Source organism: Cyclopterus lumpus, chromosome 14 (assembly GCF_009769545.1).
Source record: "Cyclopterus lumpus isolate fCycLum1 chromosome 14, fCycLum1.pri, whole genome shotgun sequence".
Taxonomy (NCBI): Eukaryota; Metazoa; Chordata; class Actinopteri; order Perciformes; family Cyclopteridae; genus Cyclopterus; species Cyclopterus lumpus.
This window is the reverse complement of record NC_046979.1, coordinates 9,889,038-9,905,887: the sequence shown is the minus strand read 5'-3', so window position 1 is coordinate 9,905,887 and position 16,850 is coordinate 9,889,038. Positions and strand designations below refer to the sequence as shown.

The window sequence follows — 16,850 nt, the reverse complement described above, 5'->3', positions numbered from 1 at the left end:
TCATATTTGCATTGTGTTTCACAGAGGCTGTGGTAAGCAGTGGAAGAGTGGAAAAGTCTCCTCATGAGCAGGAAATCAAGTTCTTTGCCAAGGTGAGACTATTGTGTAAAGCTCAAGTGATCACAATTGTTAAGGCTACATTTGTCCTCATCTCTGTACTGTGGGTGAAAACTCTCTCTTAGATCTTGATGCCTCTAATCAACCAATACTTCAAAAACCACTGCCTCTACTTCTTGTCGACACCTGCAAAAGTTCTGGGTAGTGGTGGGCATTCTTCCAACAAAGAGAAGGAGATGATTGCAAGGTGATCTTTCTTTTAAAAATAATAGCTCTCTTTTACATAATCACTACCCACATATGTCGTATAATGTATTCTTTTCACATAATACTTCCCCCTTTTATCAATGTCTCCTTTTTCTTGCATTTTCCTTTCCTTCCCTTTCCTTTCCTTCTCGTCATAGTATCTTCTGTAAAATGTCTGCTCTGGTGAGGCAAAGAGTTTCTCTCTTTGGTAAGAAGTCAGTTTCTTACATCAATCTTTCTGAATAATCTCACTCTTTTATGTGTTTCTCATATGGGGCTGTATTGTATTGGCTGTAATGTATTTTCCTAGTGAGGGCTCTGACTTGTATGAAAGACCTCATATCAGGAGAACTGTATTTGTTTGTTCAGGAACGGACGCGTCAGCAATTGTTAACTGTCTTCACATTCTGGCACGGTCATTGGATGCAAGGTTTGGTACTTTTTTACACACAAGATACATTGGCTATTAAGGTGAAATCTGTTTTGTTTTTCACTATAATCTTTCTCATTTACTTCATTAGGACAGTAATGAAGTCAGGGCCTGAGATTGTGAAAGCAGGGCTGCGGTCATTCTTTGAGAGTGCTGCTGATGATATAGAGAAGATGGTAGAGAACCTCAAACTGGGCAAAGTATCCAAAGGCAATCAGGTAATATAAGTACACAAAGTTTGAAATGGCCTTGCACATATTGCTATCCTTGACTGTTACACATCGGACCCTAAATTTCCTTAGTCCATGATCATATGCTGCTTCTGTCTTTTAAAGCAAGTGAAAGGCGTCTCCCAGAATATTAACTACACAACCATTGCGCTGCTCCCAGTGCTTACCTCCCTGTTTGATCACATTGCTCAGCACCAGTTTGGAGATGATGTCATGCGTAAGTGCTTTTACACTAGTACTATTTCTGATTTTACATGGTGTATATTTATTAATGTATTCTGACACCATATCCGTCTCTCTTTCTTGCACCCAGTGGATGATCTACAGATGTCATGCTATCGCATCATGTGTAGCATCTACTCCCTTGGGACAGTGAAGAATCCACATGTTGAGAGGTAACTCCATATCTGCATACATTAAAATGTTTCGAATTAATTAGAAGTTGCCTGTAAATTAATTAGAAGTTGTCTGTAAATGTGTCGTCCATTTACAGGCAGAGACCAGCTCTCGGAGAATGTCTGGCTCACCTTGCAGCAGCTATGCCAGTGGCCTACTTAGAGCCCCATCAAAATGAATTCAATGCTTTCTCTGTCTACACCACAAAGACACCCAGAGAAAGAGCAAGTGAGTGCTTTTCCTCAGATTTGTTTTCTGTCTGACAAAGTCTTGTTTCCGAATTTAATCGATTTAACCACCTCTCTTGTGAAAGTCTTGGGCCTTCCCAATGAGGTCCAGGAATTATGTCCAGACATTCCAGAGCTGGATGCTCTACTAAAGGAGATTGGGGACTTGGCAGAGTCAGGGGCTCGTTATACTGAGATGCCTCATGTGATTGAAATCACCCTGCCCATGCTGTGCAACTACCTGCCTCGCTGGTGGGAGAGAGGACTTGAGAACTTCCCTGAGATGGAGGGCCAGATCTGCACTGATGTCACATCCGAACATCTTAATCAGCTGCTGGGCAGCATCATGAAAATTGTTGTCAACAACTTGGGTATTGATGAAGCCTCCTGGATGAAGAGGTTGGCTGGTGAGCACCATTTTAAACTCTTATTATTGTGTCACATTGTACACCTGAGTAAGTTTTTGTACAAATGGGGCAACACCTTTTGTTTTCTCTCGTAGTGTTTTCACAGCCCATCGTCAGCAGGGCAAAGCCAGAAATGCTCAAGTCCCACTTCATCCCTACAATGGAGAAGCTGAAGAAACGCACTTCAAAGGTGGTGGCTGAAGAGGACCATTTGCGGATGGAGGGGAAATCAGAGGGCGATGAGGAAGACGGCACTATACGTGATGAGTTTGCTGTCCTCTGCAGAGACTTGTATGCCCTCTACCCTCTACTTATTCGCTACGTGGACAACAACAGGTACAATAAAATTACAAACACCAACATGTTATACATTTCCACGTGTGAGTCTTGCTAACAGAATTTAAACATATTGCACCTTTATTTTAATTTATTGTTAACGAGCCACGTTTTAGGGAGCCTCAAAGTGATTTGTTCTGCTACAGGGCGAGGTGGCTGACATGCCCAGACCCAGATGCAGAAGAGCTCTTCAGAATAGTGGGAGAGGTCTTCATTTTCTGGTCCAAATCTCATGTGAGTATTTTCATTTGACCGTTGTATGTCGCCATTTGTTGCAGCTCTCATCCTGTACTGTACTGTATGTTTCCAATTCCTCTCTCTGTTGTAGAACTTCAAACGAGAGGAACAGAACTTTGTTGTGATGAATGAGATCAATAACATGTCATTCCTCACCGCTGACAGCAAAAGCAAAATGAGCAAGGTGAGTTAATTAAAGGCGGAAGCAGTGATGCAGTGAGGTCAGATCTCAAATCAGGCATATTGTGTAACAACTGTATGTGTTTCTTTTGTGCCCTCGTTTTTTCAAGATTTTGTTACTTTACCAACTATTTTCAGCCAGGTATAAATCGTCATTTATTAAACTATTACTACCCTTAGTTTGGCTATAGGAAATTCAAACCATTGTATCACAGACTTAAATCCAATAAATCTAAAACAGAAAGGCACTATCTTTACCAGGTGCAGAGTTTCAGTGCCTAGGTGTCTAGTAGTTTCTGATTTTGTATATGTTCTATTTTTAATGTCCTTGTTTATTGGGTTACATCAAATATAGTAACGCCTTTTTTAAATTTTGGAGGTTTGATATTAATCCGCAGAACTTTTTAGAACGATAGCAGTTGTGTTAACAATATTCTCTCTTTGGCTGTCCCTTGTCCTCTTCTTCTGGGTTTCCAGGGCGGGGAGTCAGAGGTTAGACTTTGTTCCTGCACGACCGCTGTGCTGACCGCATGGCACCTCACTTTGGGGGAGCTTTTCATCAACCTCTCCAGCACACTGGCACATCTGATCCACACACACTCTAACACATAAAAAACACACGAGTACACTCACTTACTCATGCTCACACAGTTGCACATTCCATTCAGAGAGACATGTCACCGAGACAACTAATTTAGTGCCACGGCCAAATGCTTTTCTCTGTACACGCAGCTGCAGCTGCTTAGTCATGAATACTTTGCAGTCTATTACGAGTGAAACAAAACTCAGTTGAGAATTTGTCTTTGCTCTAAATATATAGTTATATATATTAATAGGATATGAAAATCCTAGGCAGAAGTCTCTTCAAAGGAGCAACAGATGGAGTTTGGATCCACTTACACTGTCACTAGTATTGCTATGCCCCAGTGTACGAACCTCTGCACTTGTTACCCAAAACTACTAATTTATGTCTACAAAGGCTTTAACTAGTGCAACATTATATATAAGGATATACTGTAATAAATATGCACTAGGAAGAAACATACATTATTCTCATAAAGGATCACTGGACAAAAAGGCAGACCCCATCTGCGGGGCTTCCCCAGTCCTGCCAGTGTGTGAGGGGGGAGTCTGGAGGCGCTTGATGAAAGTACTCAGCTGTAGAGTTGGGCTCATGGCACTGGGCTTTACACCAAGCCCAAAGAGGCAGTGGGAGCGCAGTGCCATCATCCTGTCACTGAGTTTGCTCTTTTTTGATCATAGTTGAGGTGGAGTCTTCTAGTATGTCTTTTGTTTCTTTTTATTGAAGGATGGTTGACCTGTAGCTTCTGTAATGCAGCTTGTTGCCACTAGGGGATGATGTTAGTCTTCTCTGTGCTCTTTCTTCTCTCCTCCCTGGAAATGCCATGGCACATCATGGTTTACTTTCCTTTACACCCCCTAGTATCCACACTAACACATGACTTGATGCTTAACGTCACTGAAGCAGATTTCTTGCAACATTTGTTGGGTTCCCTCTTTAAAATGAGCTCAAAATGACCATGGACCTAACCATACATTAATTCACTTGTATTATCTATATTATTCCCCAAAAGGCTTTGCACCCTGTTTCCTCTAAACTAGTCTCCCATAACACACTGGCTGATGAATTGAGTTAGTACAACTCTGGAACTGATATTTTACTTTGATAGGGGCCGTACAGCCTCTGGGATTGACATCATTATATATGTCTGGCAATGACATCCCAACAAACACCTATAATAAAAAAAGCTGCTGAAAGGAAGCCTGTAACAGGCCTGTTCAGTTCGCTTTTCATCTCAGACTTAATGTATTTGTATGAATTTTAATTAATGAACAGATCTATCTAGTCATTATTTTCAAAATGCAAGATAAGGATTTACATACATAACACATTAATGAGTGACTTGAGATTTTGGTAAGTTCAGTGGATCATATTATGTACTTCTAGTACTTTCTAGCAGCACTATGTGTATTATCTGAGTGGTAATGAGTAATATCAATATCATTCATCGATACAGTCGACATTCCCCAAGTTAGATTTACTCAATGGACCCCTTTCAATATGTCCAGTTACATTGAGCTCTACACTTTTCTGTGTGGTGGCTGTTACTCTGTGGTCCAAACATCTCTGGCTCTAATATAAATACCCTGTGACCGATCCATAGAGCATGCATTTAATAGACTAAACGTTCATATTACAAAATGCATTCATATATTTTATGCTCTCACATACATTTGCACATTTTGGAGGACTCCAGAAAGAGCAGATTACAGAAGGACTGAACTCTCACAGAAACAGAACAGAACAGCCGTTCAGGAGACGACACAGGCAAATTGTCCCATAGGCAATTTGTTTTACAGTAGGTGTGTGATTTTAACATCCTGCTACTAATAGGTCTAACTCTAATTTCAAGAGTTTAATTCTGTAACTTCATCTAATATTTTAATCTTTCACCAAGGGCTGCTGTTGTTCCAACATGTAATTCACAATTAACAAGAAACCCCCTATGTGCTTGTTTAGCTATTTATCCTGTTCATGGAATGCTGAATGAGTTGTCACTCGAATGAAATCTGTTTTCTGTTGCATGTTTTGTAAATGCAATATCACTGATTTAATTCCTTTCAGCTTCCCTTTCCCAAGCCAGCTATATCCCCACTTTGCCCACACATTTTCACTTTACCCTCTACTTACCAGTCTGAGCTCAGAGAAACAAGGATTTTTATAATTTGGGGAATTACAGAAAATAGACATTGAAATGTACTCCCTTACTTCTTCTTTAGACATTGTTGACAGTAACATGTTTAATAGGAATCCCCAGTGAATATAGCTGGGTATTTTTACATGGAGACATCTACCGTTTGCATTATTGCATATTGAACAGCTTGCTCAATCATTACTAAAAGGTAGGATGACGTTCAATGTTTTGTATCAAAATGATCACCAAGGTTTGTCATGAATCTTTATTCATTGTATTTTTACTTTGTGTGATGTATGAAATACATAGAATAAATTGCATTTTTGCTTCGTTGCAGTCATTCCTAGAATTATAGAAAAGCAATAGTTAATCACTAATGAGGGCTTATATCTATGAAAGCGACTGCCAGACATTGAATCAAGGCTGTAATGTGTTCGATACAGAGCAGTGGTAACTGTCGTGTCATACCTCTGGCATTTTATGAGATGCTGTGAATGCTTTCTGGTTATTGTCCCTTTTCTCAGGGTGGAGGCTCAGATACTGAACGTACCAAGAAGAAAAGACGTGGAGATCGTTACTCTGTGCAGACTTCACTTATTGTGGCTGCCTTGAAAAAGCTGCTCCCCATAGGCCTCAACATGTGCTCTCCTGCTGATCAGGAGCTTATCAACTTGGCCAAGATCAGATACTCTTTGGTAGTATTTTGTCTGACTTTGGATGAACTAGAGACCATTTCTATGACCCCCATGTTGATAATGCATTATATACTCATAATACCTTATAATCTGCTTATATCACTATAATTAGAATTATATTCATTGAAATGTATTCATAATTCTTTATAACAATAATCTTACAGTGCTATAAGCATTTTATAACAACTTTTAAAAATGTTTATAATGCATTATAGACATGAGCTTTATATAAAGTGTTACCTAACTTGATTCTCCAAAACAACTGTTTTCTGATTTGTATAACGCAAATTACTTTAGTGAAATAACCATTCCATAATAGTTTTACCTCCCAAACCGTTTTAGGGGGACAACGGTTGATCAAACCTTTTGCTTTACAGAGAGACACTGATGAAGAAGTAAGAGAGTTCCTGCAGAACAACCTTCATCTTCAGGGCAAGGTATAAACTCCTGGATGTTTAGTCCAATAGGGATGCATTTACTTCCAAGGAATCGGATAATAATCAGTCCCAATGCATATCAGAAAGCTCTGTATCCCTGTGTTGTGGGAAGGTGGACAACCCATCCATGCGCTGGCAGATGGCCCTGTATAAGGAGATGGCAGGGAAAGCCGAAGATGCTGACGCTCCAATGAAAGTTGTCAAGAGAGTGCAGGAGGTTTCTGCTGTCCTCTACCACCTTGAAGTTGTGAGTTGCCAAATGGACCTGTACTAACTAGTAGACGCGTACTGCCTCTCCAGTACATATGAGTATGAGAATGACAGCTTGACTAGTTGTGTATGTATTATTTAAATTCAATATGAACATTCTACTATGGAAATGATCAATAAATTGCTCAATATTGGTAGAAGCACAATATGTATCAGAGATGTTAAAGAAAAACAAAAGGATGTAACAATACTGCAATAAGTCTTAACTCTTTTTCTTGGAAACCTCAATAATTATTATTATATGAATCAATCCACTTTTTTACAAACATCAAATGAAAACAAAAAATAAGAGCTGAACAACTTCAAGCATACTGTTGGTTTACTGTTTATGGTTTTGTACTCTGGTACTCAGAATATACATTTTCTTTATGGGATTTGACAACTACGACCGAAGGCCTTTCCTGCTGTACATAAAAAGTTACCATAGAAATGAATTGATGTAATTCGTTAACGTATACCTTCTCTTGTACAGACGGAGCACCCATTTAAATCCAAGAAGATGGTGTGGCACAAACTGTTGTCCAAGCAGAGGCGCAGGGCTGTGGTCGCTTGCTTTAGGATGACGCCACTCTACAACATTCCAAGGTGAGGAAGGGACATCAAGGTCAGAACTGACATGTACAGTATCGGGTGTTAAGATACATATTCCAGGTCTATTCAAGTGCAAATACAAGTCTTTTTTTAACTTTCTTTTGCATTGTAGGCATAGAGCTTCAAACATGTTCCTTGAGGGATACAAACGCAATTGGCTTCACTCTGAGGGTTACTCGTTTGAAGACAGGATGATAGATGACTTATCCGTGAGTGTCATCTCACATCGGTTTCATATTGTTTCATTTATTTTTTCTACTTCGCTACTCACTCTCCTCTTCTTGTACACCCCAGAAAGCCATGGAGCAAGAGGAAGGAGATGAAGAGGAGGAAAGAGAAACAAAACCAGATCCCCTCCACCAGCTTATTCTGCATTTCAGTCGTACTGCTCTAACAGAAAAGAGGTTAGATAGGTCCCCATTGCTGTAATGTGTGGCAATGTGTGGCATTATTCCTCGTTTACCAATTGTCTTCTCCTGTCTCAATTTCAGTAAACTTGATACAGATCATCTTTATATGGCATATGCAGAAATTATGGCAAAGGTGAGTCATCACAAAGGGTTTGGACCGTGCCACGTTTGTGCTGATGTACTTTGAAACTCGTATTTTGTACTTATATATTTTTCTTTTTCACTTTTACTTTATTTAGAGTTGCCATATTTGTGAGGAAGAAGAAGGGGGAGATGAAATGGTGGAAAATGCTGAGGATGAGATGTCCTTTGAGGTGCGACAGTCAGAACTGGTAATGGGCGGCCAGGGGCTGGGGACCAGGAACACAGTGGAGCGGTAGCTCTCAATGCACTGAGTGACGTCATTGTCAGAACATTACTTCACAAGCGCATCTCTCTCTCTCTCTCTTTTTTGTGGTCTCATTCCCTCTGTCTGTTCTGTGTGTGCTCTGTCACTTCTGTTGGTATGTTGCTTCGTTCATTGTGAGTGGCTTGATTTAGAAACTCTAAGCTCCAATCCAGATGTTTTTTTATACTATATGTGCCCTAATCTTTACAAATCCGGCTACAATTTGGAACATAATGTCATTGTTCTCTAATTTCAGGGTTGTTGTAGCAATGCAATTATTTTAATGTACCATTTACTGTTTCAAAGGGACTATTAGTCCTCTTTACACTTCTGTGTGCCTCACATCTGGATTGGGTCTCATTAGATTAAATTAATGTAACTTAACATCAACAATATTAATAAAGATAACCAAAATAATAATCATCCCACTAATTCAAATTCACTTCAACAATTTGAACTCAGCTTGATAGACAATGTACACCTCTTGTGGTAAAGTTATGAAAATCAAACAATGTGTAAGAAAAAAAATGTTACTCAAAGATTTTCCTATCACACCATAACTACCCATTCCTCTATTTTCACAGCTCATAGAATTGGAGTGAACAGTCAGGGCTCTTTGTACTAAGATCAGCTGCCACATTTCCTTTAAAAGTTTAGGAGTCTCAGACACTGTACTCATTAACACATCCAGTGCTGACTTCCCTGTTAAAAGCAACTGGAGCTCAACTGTTGTTGGCCTGACCATGAACAAGTTGTGCTTTTTCAACACTTGTTGTTGCTTTAAACTATACAAATATGTATAAATGCAAAAACTGGGGAGTTAGACATTCTAAAAGAAAGGCTGGAGATGATATTACATGTGTTATTAAAGGCCATTCAAATTAAAATGATTGTGAATGTGATTTAACACAAACTCATTGACGAGTGATGTCATTCCTCCCAGTTTATATAGCTGTCCCATTTTTCTTTCTCTCTCTCTCTTTCCCATTGCTCCATGTAATCCCTCTTACATTCATAACTGCAGTCTTCATTAACTGAATGCGACTCATCAATGTTCCCTTCCCCCACTCACATAGCATACTGACAGACTACAGTGAAAGCCAGTGTAGAACATGCAACATTAAAAGCTATATTTTCAAATACATACTCATAGTTTTAAAAGTCACATACATCATCAAGTGCATAGTTCATAATAAGGTTAAATTTGTGAGTCAGGGAGTGCAGTTTGAATGTCCAACTGCACGACACATAGTGGGTACAACATGAACAGGCATACGTGGGTGGGTGGGAGGGGGGTTGGAAGTGGGAAGGGAGGGGCGGGGGGGTGGGGTTAGGATCAGAATGTGGGATGTTACACGTTGATTTGTGATGTGGCTGAACAGAGGAATGTCAATTTGTCCTCTGAATTCAGAGATATTTATTTGATTGCCATTCTTTCGAAAATGGCATTTCATTCCCAGTTGGCACCAATCTATAAATAAGGAATTGTGCATTCGCACAAATGGAGATTAAAGGCCAATTAGAGCCAGAGTAATGTTTTTTTAATCCTTGTTATTTTTATATACATTTTTCAAACCATTTCTTAAAGCAAAGGTACGCTGCAATCAAATGCCAAAGAAATATCTCCGATACAGAAGGATTGCAGCTCTAATATGTGTCTAGTTTGCAGGGCTGCTGTAATAAAGACACTTTGGTAAACTATATGGCTAAATTGCTAAGCTGATGGGGCTGTTTCCTGTAGTCTAACGCTTGCTCCAGACAGCAAACGTGAACAAGTAGAGTAACAACTCCATGACTAATAAAGTTGCGTGGAAGAATGTGTGCAAAGTCAGCTTTCAATGTACAGTAACAACCCATAATGTAAATGTTACAATACATCAATTTAGAAGAGAAAATAAAATTAACTGTTCAGTGATATAACAAAAGGAAAGAGCATGACACCGATTTTGTTATTCACAAAACTTCCCAATTGAACTTTAAAGATTATTTTAAGTATCGACGCGTAATGCTACAGATATGGACCACGTGAGGAAAAAATGGTAAGTGGATTGGACTGTAATATATTGAAAAGTTAGGGACTTGAGTGAAAGGAGAGCGAATGCATATTGAAATTGAGAATATGAAAAGATACAATGGACAACTTTTTACATTTGAACGCCGGGAGCCGGTTGCAACAGTGAGTTCAAACATTACATAGTTCTTACATAAATGATTAAGTGGAGTAACAGAACGTTTTCTGAAAAAGGAACAAAACAAGTCTTAGTTCCAGTGCTTTTCCCACCAATTGTACGCTTGACGTACATAAATTAGATTTGGATTTATCAAACAATGTTGCCGGGTTCAATACATTAGATTGGACGCCATTAGATACAGCTCTCCATGGACACTCTTGGAATACTACCCTTACTTAAGTCTTTATTAGCTAAGGTATTTATTAAGTTTGAATTGTGCAACCCATTTAGTAAATCCCTAGTTTGAAACAAGCGGTTTCTATTAATGTAGGAAGGACTTCACAATTAAAGTTTGTAATGGATTTCTGAATTGCTGGTGCAACCCAATCCTGCTTGCTGCTGAATATTTAATCAAATATCTGACTTGAAAGAGTCCACTCTATCTATTTAAATTCTCTCAGTGAAATTTGACAGCAGCAAATGCTCATAATGTTTGTGTCCACCACAGGAAAAAGAAACAGAGAAACAAAGGCTCTTGTACCAGCAGTCCAGACTTCATAATCGTGGCGCTGCAGAGATGGTCCTGCAAATGATCAGTGCCTGCAAAGGTAGCCTTGCTCCTCGTCTTCGGTCCACACGTTGTGCCTGCACAGTGATTCAGTTTTCTTTTGCCAAGCTTATGAATTTGTCTTTTTTCATGTAGGTGAGACTGGACCGATGGTGACTACAACCCTCAAGCTGGGTATCTCCATCCTTAACGGTGGAAACAGTGAGGTTCAACGGGTAAGTGTTCTGAAAACATTTTGTCATGTTAACTTTTGATTTACCTTTAAGAAAGCACTTAAGAGGATAATCCCCTCTTTTCATTGTCAGAAAATGCTGGAGTACCTGAGGGATAAGAAGGATGTGGGCTTCTTTTTGAGTGTCCAGGCACTGATGCAGACATGCAGGTCAGTTTTCAATTGATCAACACAATTCTCCACTTTTTATTCATTTTAACATTAGCACCATTTAAATTTTACGGTAATTATTTTTATTTGTAGAGTGGGGAGTGTCTAATAATGGGTTTTATAATCTCTACAGTGTCCTGGATCTAAATGCCTTTGAGAGGCAGAACAAGGCAGAGGGGCTGGGCATGGTTTCAGAGGAGGGCAGCAGTAAGTCTCCATACTCTTTTCATTTATAGAAGGCACAGATTACATTGTTAAGTACACTTACTTTACTCATCTCATGTCACATTAAAGTACACAATCATGAAGTGAAGATGGCACACATTTAAAGTCAAATTCATATGCTGTCGACCACAACAACAAAGTCGATCTGAAACGTCTAGAGAAAGGATTTGCAGAGACAAACCAAAATGATACTATAATTCATTGTACCACAACTCTTAAGCCAGCAGCACAAGAAATGACAGCTGCTGTGAACAAAAAGCCTACGTGGACTACATTTAGCATCATAGTACAACCCTTTATTTAAGATTTTATATTTTTAAGCAACATCATATACCTTCTGGAGGGCTAAATATAGAGCAGACAACTCAGTATCAGATTTTACATTAAAGTCCAAATAAAAAAAACTGAAAGTTACTGTCAATTAAATTATTAAAATAGAAAATAAATGAACCAATCCAGATACAAAATTAATTAATAAATAAACAGTCTGGGCATCGATTAATTAATCTTACTCTTACTCTACAAATTTGTATTTGATTGAGTGATACGTTTTTAAATATTTAAATATTAACACTTGTGTGATGTGTGCCATTTGATTGTATGTGAGACCATTGCCAGACCACAGGCATTCTTCTATTAATATTATTACATTATTTACATTATAGTGTGACTCATTCTTTAATTTATTATAAAAAATGTGTGGTGGTTATTACAGTGTCTGTTACTAAAATCTATTTTGAGATGATGGTAAGTTGAGTAATTCATTGTATTTAATTTCCTCACATTGATTACACTCAGTAAACCTGTTTTAGTAATCTATAATATATATTATCATCGTATGTTATCTGATCTCAACCTGATTTTAGGATGTAATTTAACTTTTTTGTTCATTTCATTTTTTTTAGACGAGAAAGTGATGTCAGATGATGAATTCACCTGTGACCTCTTCCGTTTCCTGCAGCTGCTTTGTGAAGGTCACAATAATGGTGAGAATGACTTTAAAATGAGGGTAAAGTTAAGTTATGAATTTCATTGAAGTAAACATTGTCGAACATTACTACTTTTCAAAATGATCTCTACTTTGCTGCAGATTTCCAGAACTACTTGCGGACACAGACAGGCAGCACAACTACCATCAACATCATCATCTGCACCGTAGATTACCTCCTCAGACTCCAGGTGCAACTTTTAATTTAGCCTGAAGATGGTGCAGTTAATAAAGATTAAAGATTAAGAGTTAATAAGAGTAACTAAAACTACATGTGTAATGGAACGTGCTACTGAATACTCATATGTTCGCTTTGTATTTAGCATTTTAAATCAATTAAAAAGGGGATAAACCTTTTATCCAGATAAACCATTTTTGTTTAAAAGTAATTATATTAAAGAGAAATACTCAATTTATCTCTTGTTTTTCCATTCAAGGAGTCTATCAGTGATTTCTACTGGTATTACTCTGGCAAGGACATCATTGATGAACCAGGCAAAAAGAATTTCTCAAAAGCTATGACGGTGGCAAAACAGATTTTCAACAGCCTAACTGAATATATTCAGGTACAATCAAAGTCAGGAATTTACACTTGATGGTTGTTTATTTTGTGTGTAACACACCGTTTCTCTCTTCAGGGTCCATGCACTGGCAACCAACAGTCCCTGACCCATAGCAGGCTGTGGGATGCAATTGTCGGGTTCCTTCACGTCTTTGCCCACATGATGATGAAGCTGGCACAGGTACACATGCCATTCAATTCATTACACTTTCCAAAAGAAAGTGTTGCCTTTCTGCAACTTCATGCGTGGCCCTAGCTGTATTATATGATCAATATTGACAGAATATATCTGTCATAGAACTTTAAAATCATAACAGATGTTATGACCGAGGCAGAAATTGATGGTAACCATGAAAGCATAATGCTCTTTAGAGCCAAATGTTTTTTGCAGTCAATTTCTGTTTTTTTTCATAAATTGACTAACGTGAGGGGAAATGTAGCACACATGATGTTAGTGGAAGTTCACTAAATCATCCCATCACTGCTATGCCTTTAAGAACGTATTTCTGTGGACATAAACATATACCAGTATAAACCATACCATGTTGTCACAAGCCTTATTTATTGTAAACATGCTTGTAAACGTAGGTTGCCAGTTTACACTTCTTAGAATAAGCCTGAATGTTACATTTAGAGAACAAAGTCACTGTGGATTTCTTGATTCTAGAAGTATTTCAACCATTTATTTGTATTTCCAGTATGAGCTGGTTTTAAAGTGGTTCTTCACATTCATATTAATTCCGAATGGACACCTTTTTTTTACAAAAGACAGTTTTACATGTCAACAGCAGGAAAATCACAGGTGTAAATGATCAGATGAATGATGGCTGAATTCTATTTAGCTGCTTTGGTTTCAAGGTCCTGGTGTGCTGCATGCGGGCTCACTGTCATACTGTCATGGCTTACTGGGACACTTGAATAGTACATTGTGAACGTTATTTGTGACACCTGTGCTTTTTCGTCAATGACAAGTCAAAATGTCTGCTTGATAAAAAAAAAGGCCTATCAAACTTTTCCCAAACAGTTCTATACCGTTACGTTTTTGTGTATAATATAAAAAAATAATGAAATGTATTCCTTATGATGCAATATATAATGCACTGAAAGGAAATGTGGCTATTTTACAAACAAACATCACCGAAAGTGTGGAATCACATTTTAGCGTAAATGATGCACCTTTTTTGCTACAAATAAAAGGTGAAAATGCTTTGAGGGAAATCACATGGCTTTTCCACTCTATACAGTGCAGTCATCCTCTGTGGATGAATGAGTCTAATAGCACATCTTTACTATTAGCACAATGTTTTGCATGTATAACACTTTAATCGTACATTCCAGTTAAGAGCCGAGCCATACTTCGACCATAAGTTCCCAGCTCAGCAGACACATGATGACTAACACAAAATTACTTTCCCCTGTGCAGTCCGTCTTGACCTGATTTTCTGTCTTATGGTCATCTTATTTTAAATACTAGGGTAAACCAGTGAATAGAGGATATTTGAAATGTTTAATTCCAAAAAGTAAACTAATCATAGTACAGTATGTAAAAGATGTGAAGTTATTATTGTATTATAGTGTATTATTATAGTGTGTAGATATGTACTAGCCCGAACATTGTTTTACTGTTAAACAAAAGAAAATATATTTGTCATACTGTTACGTGCTGCAACACATACACAAGAGCGTTTGAAAATGTAATGTGATTAATTGTACTGAATAATTTATCTACCATTTAAACTGTCTTCCACATGGTCAATGCAGGGTAAAGTATGTATCCATTTTATTTATCTATTGATGTGATATTGTGTTTACTAGTTTGTAATTTATTCAATGTTGGTTTCCCTTATCAGGCTGTTTTATACCCACCTGCTTTTAAAGAAAAAAAATAAGAATACTTCATTTGAAATGTCATCAGGAGTTTGTATATAATGGAAATTAAAACAAAGCATTTAGTGTGTCACATGAAAAAGAAACCTATCCAGTTGTGAACGACAAAAAGCTTAAGCACACAGCTTTTTAAAATAATTTGTTTAAATACACACTTCAAAAAATACTAATATTTGTGAGCAATCTATAAAAACATTGAAACCAACTGAGTATCCCTCCGCCCACCGCTCTCTTTTTTAAGTGTGTACAAAACTCACGGTGACCTTCAGGTAACGTAAAGATGTGAAAGGTCCTCACGAGAGTCCATTTTTGGTTTGCCAATAAATCCCCCTAAATCTTACACACTGTTCCCTTAAGTAAAAACTTAATGCATTAACGGAAAACTTATTCTCAAATGTAATTATAGACTTTTATATACTAAACAGATCATTATTACACATTTATGGTATTTTTAAATGCATTTTGGAAAGTGTTTATCACGCTGAAACTGAAAATTTATTCCATATTACCACCAATTACTTATTAACATTTGAGTCAGAATTCATCCTGATGTTAACATTTATTTTTGATGGCTATTAAAGCATTTTTTTTTAAAGCAGGTAAACCTACAATGGTGTTTAATAAATCACACATTAGTATGAAAATAATGTATTTCAGAGACCTAAACATTCCCCATCTGCAGTTACACTTACTTGATGTAAATCCCAAAACGCACAAAATTACTGCAAAATTCCCGTGTAATTGTTATATCAAGACTTCATAAAGAAATAGATATTCAATAAACCAAACACAAGCACATCCTTAGAGAATACTTGAATGAAAGTATGATCACAAGATTGCAAAGTACATTATTATTAGATCAGTGCGTCTTTTTCTAAGCTTATCCATACTGTCCATACACAACAGTTAATAGTATACTGAACATCAATTTCTAGACAAGGCAATATTCTCCTTACTACGAAGCGTTTTTCTTTGTTAAGCAATTACTGGGATTATGCACAATACCAGGAATTTAAAAAACAGCACTTTTGTGACTAACAAACATTTTTAGCTAGATCACTTAATTTACAACAAAAAAGCAGGTGACTACAAAACTTTCTGAGAGAAGGATTTACTTTTAACCTCCACTGCTGGAGTACACACTTTAATATGAGATTATTTGGTGTTGGAATATACATTTTAATGTGACATCCACTTTTTGTAACACTAGTTAAGATTCTGTTGCAATTGTCATTCACTAATAATTAACCTGAAGGAATATGCTTTTTATTTGTGTTGTGTTGCTTTGTGGATTCTGCTGGCTTTGATTATAACACTATTTAAGCATTAACATAACATTAGTATATATTTGTGTAGTATATTTATATAGTATAGTATATAATATATTGATTTGAACAAGCAACTAATGGATATTCAACCGAATTCTGTTATGGTTCATAGCATAGCCATGGCATCTTAAGGATGAGGCTATGAATGTCCAAACCATCTGAAGAGAATAAGATCGGCCAAGCGGCATCACAAAGTATTCTGTTCTTTACATCCAGAGTTCTTGCTTCTCTGGATGAAAAAATATTGAATTGAGTAATGGATTATCAAGTAGTCGAGTGTTTGTTTACAGTGAAAACCTGTACTGTAAACAACAGTTTCTGGGATGTAACCTTTATCGATGGGTTGATACATGCAAATATGTTTCTTCTGTGTTACAAAAGCTTCAGCTGTAAAATCTAATGCTTGCGCTCATGAACATTTGGTCACAACACACAGAAATAATTAACATTTAACTTTTGTTTGTATTTCATAGAATAATATAGAA

At 37.4% G+C, this 16,850-nt stretch overlaps 1 protein-coding gene across 1 annotated transcript in view; it reads left to right on the top strand.

Moving 5' to 3' along the window:
• The window catches only part of ryr1a (ryanodine receptor 1a (skeletal)), a 44,442-nt gene that overhangs the window by 21,228 nt on the left and 6,364 nt on the right, over positions 1-16,850 (top strand). The window contains exons 62-90 of the mRNA XM_034550468.1: positions 25-92; positions 183-304; positions 462-511; positions 673-733; positions 825-951; positions 1,069-1,180; positions 1,277-1,358; positions 1,457-1,587; positions 1,673-1,993; positions 2,089-2,329; positions 2,476-2,563; positions 2,658-2,750; positions 5,988-6,158; positions 6,536-6,595; positions 6,708-6,842; positions 7,338-7,450; positions 7,569-7,665; positions 7,751-7,860; positions 7,948-7,999; positions 8,106-8,180; positions 10,934-11,033; positions 11,129-11,208; positions 11,299-11,375; positions 11,509-11,586; positions 11,958-11,968; positions 12,506-12,586; positions 12,691-12,779; positions 13,026-13,154; positions 13,227-13,331. Of these exons, the coding sequence (XP_034406359.1) occupies positions 25-92; positions 183-304; positions 462-511; positions 673-733; positions 825-951; positions 1,069-1,180; positions 1,277-1,358; positions 1,457-1,587; positions 1,673-1,993; positions 2,089-2,329; positions 2,476-2,563; positions 2,658-2,750; positions 5,988-6,158; positions 6,536-6,595; positions 6,708-6,842; positions 7,338-7,450; positions 7,569-7,665; positions 7,751-7,860; positions 7,948-7,999; positions 8,106-8,180; positions 10,934-11,033; positions 11,129-11,208; positions 11,299-11,375; positions 11,509-11,586; positions 11,958-11,968; positions 12,506-12,586; positions 12,691-12,779; positions 13,026-13,154; positions 13,227-13,331 (3,059 nt within the window). The remainder of the gene's footprint in view (positions 1-24; positions 93-182; positions 305-461; positions 512-672; positions 734-824; positions 952-1,068; positions 1,181-1,276; positions 1,359-1,456; positions 1,588-1,672; positions 1,994-2,088; positions 2,330-2,475; positions 2,564-2,657; positions 2,751-5,987; positions 6,159-6,535; positions 6,596-6,707; positions 6,843-7,337; positions 7,451-7,568; positions 7,666-7,750; positions 7,861-7,947; positions 8,000-8,105; positions 8,181-10,933; positions 11,034-11,128; positions 11,209-11,298; positions 11,376-11,508; positions 11,587-11,957; positions 11,969-12,505; positions 12,587-12,690; positions 12,780-13,025; positions 13,155-13,226; positions 13,332-16,850) is intronic.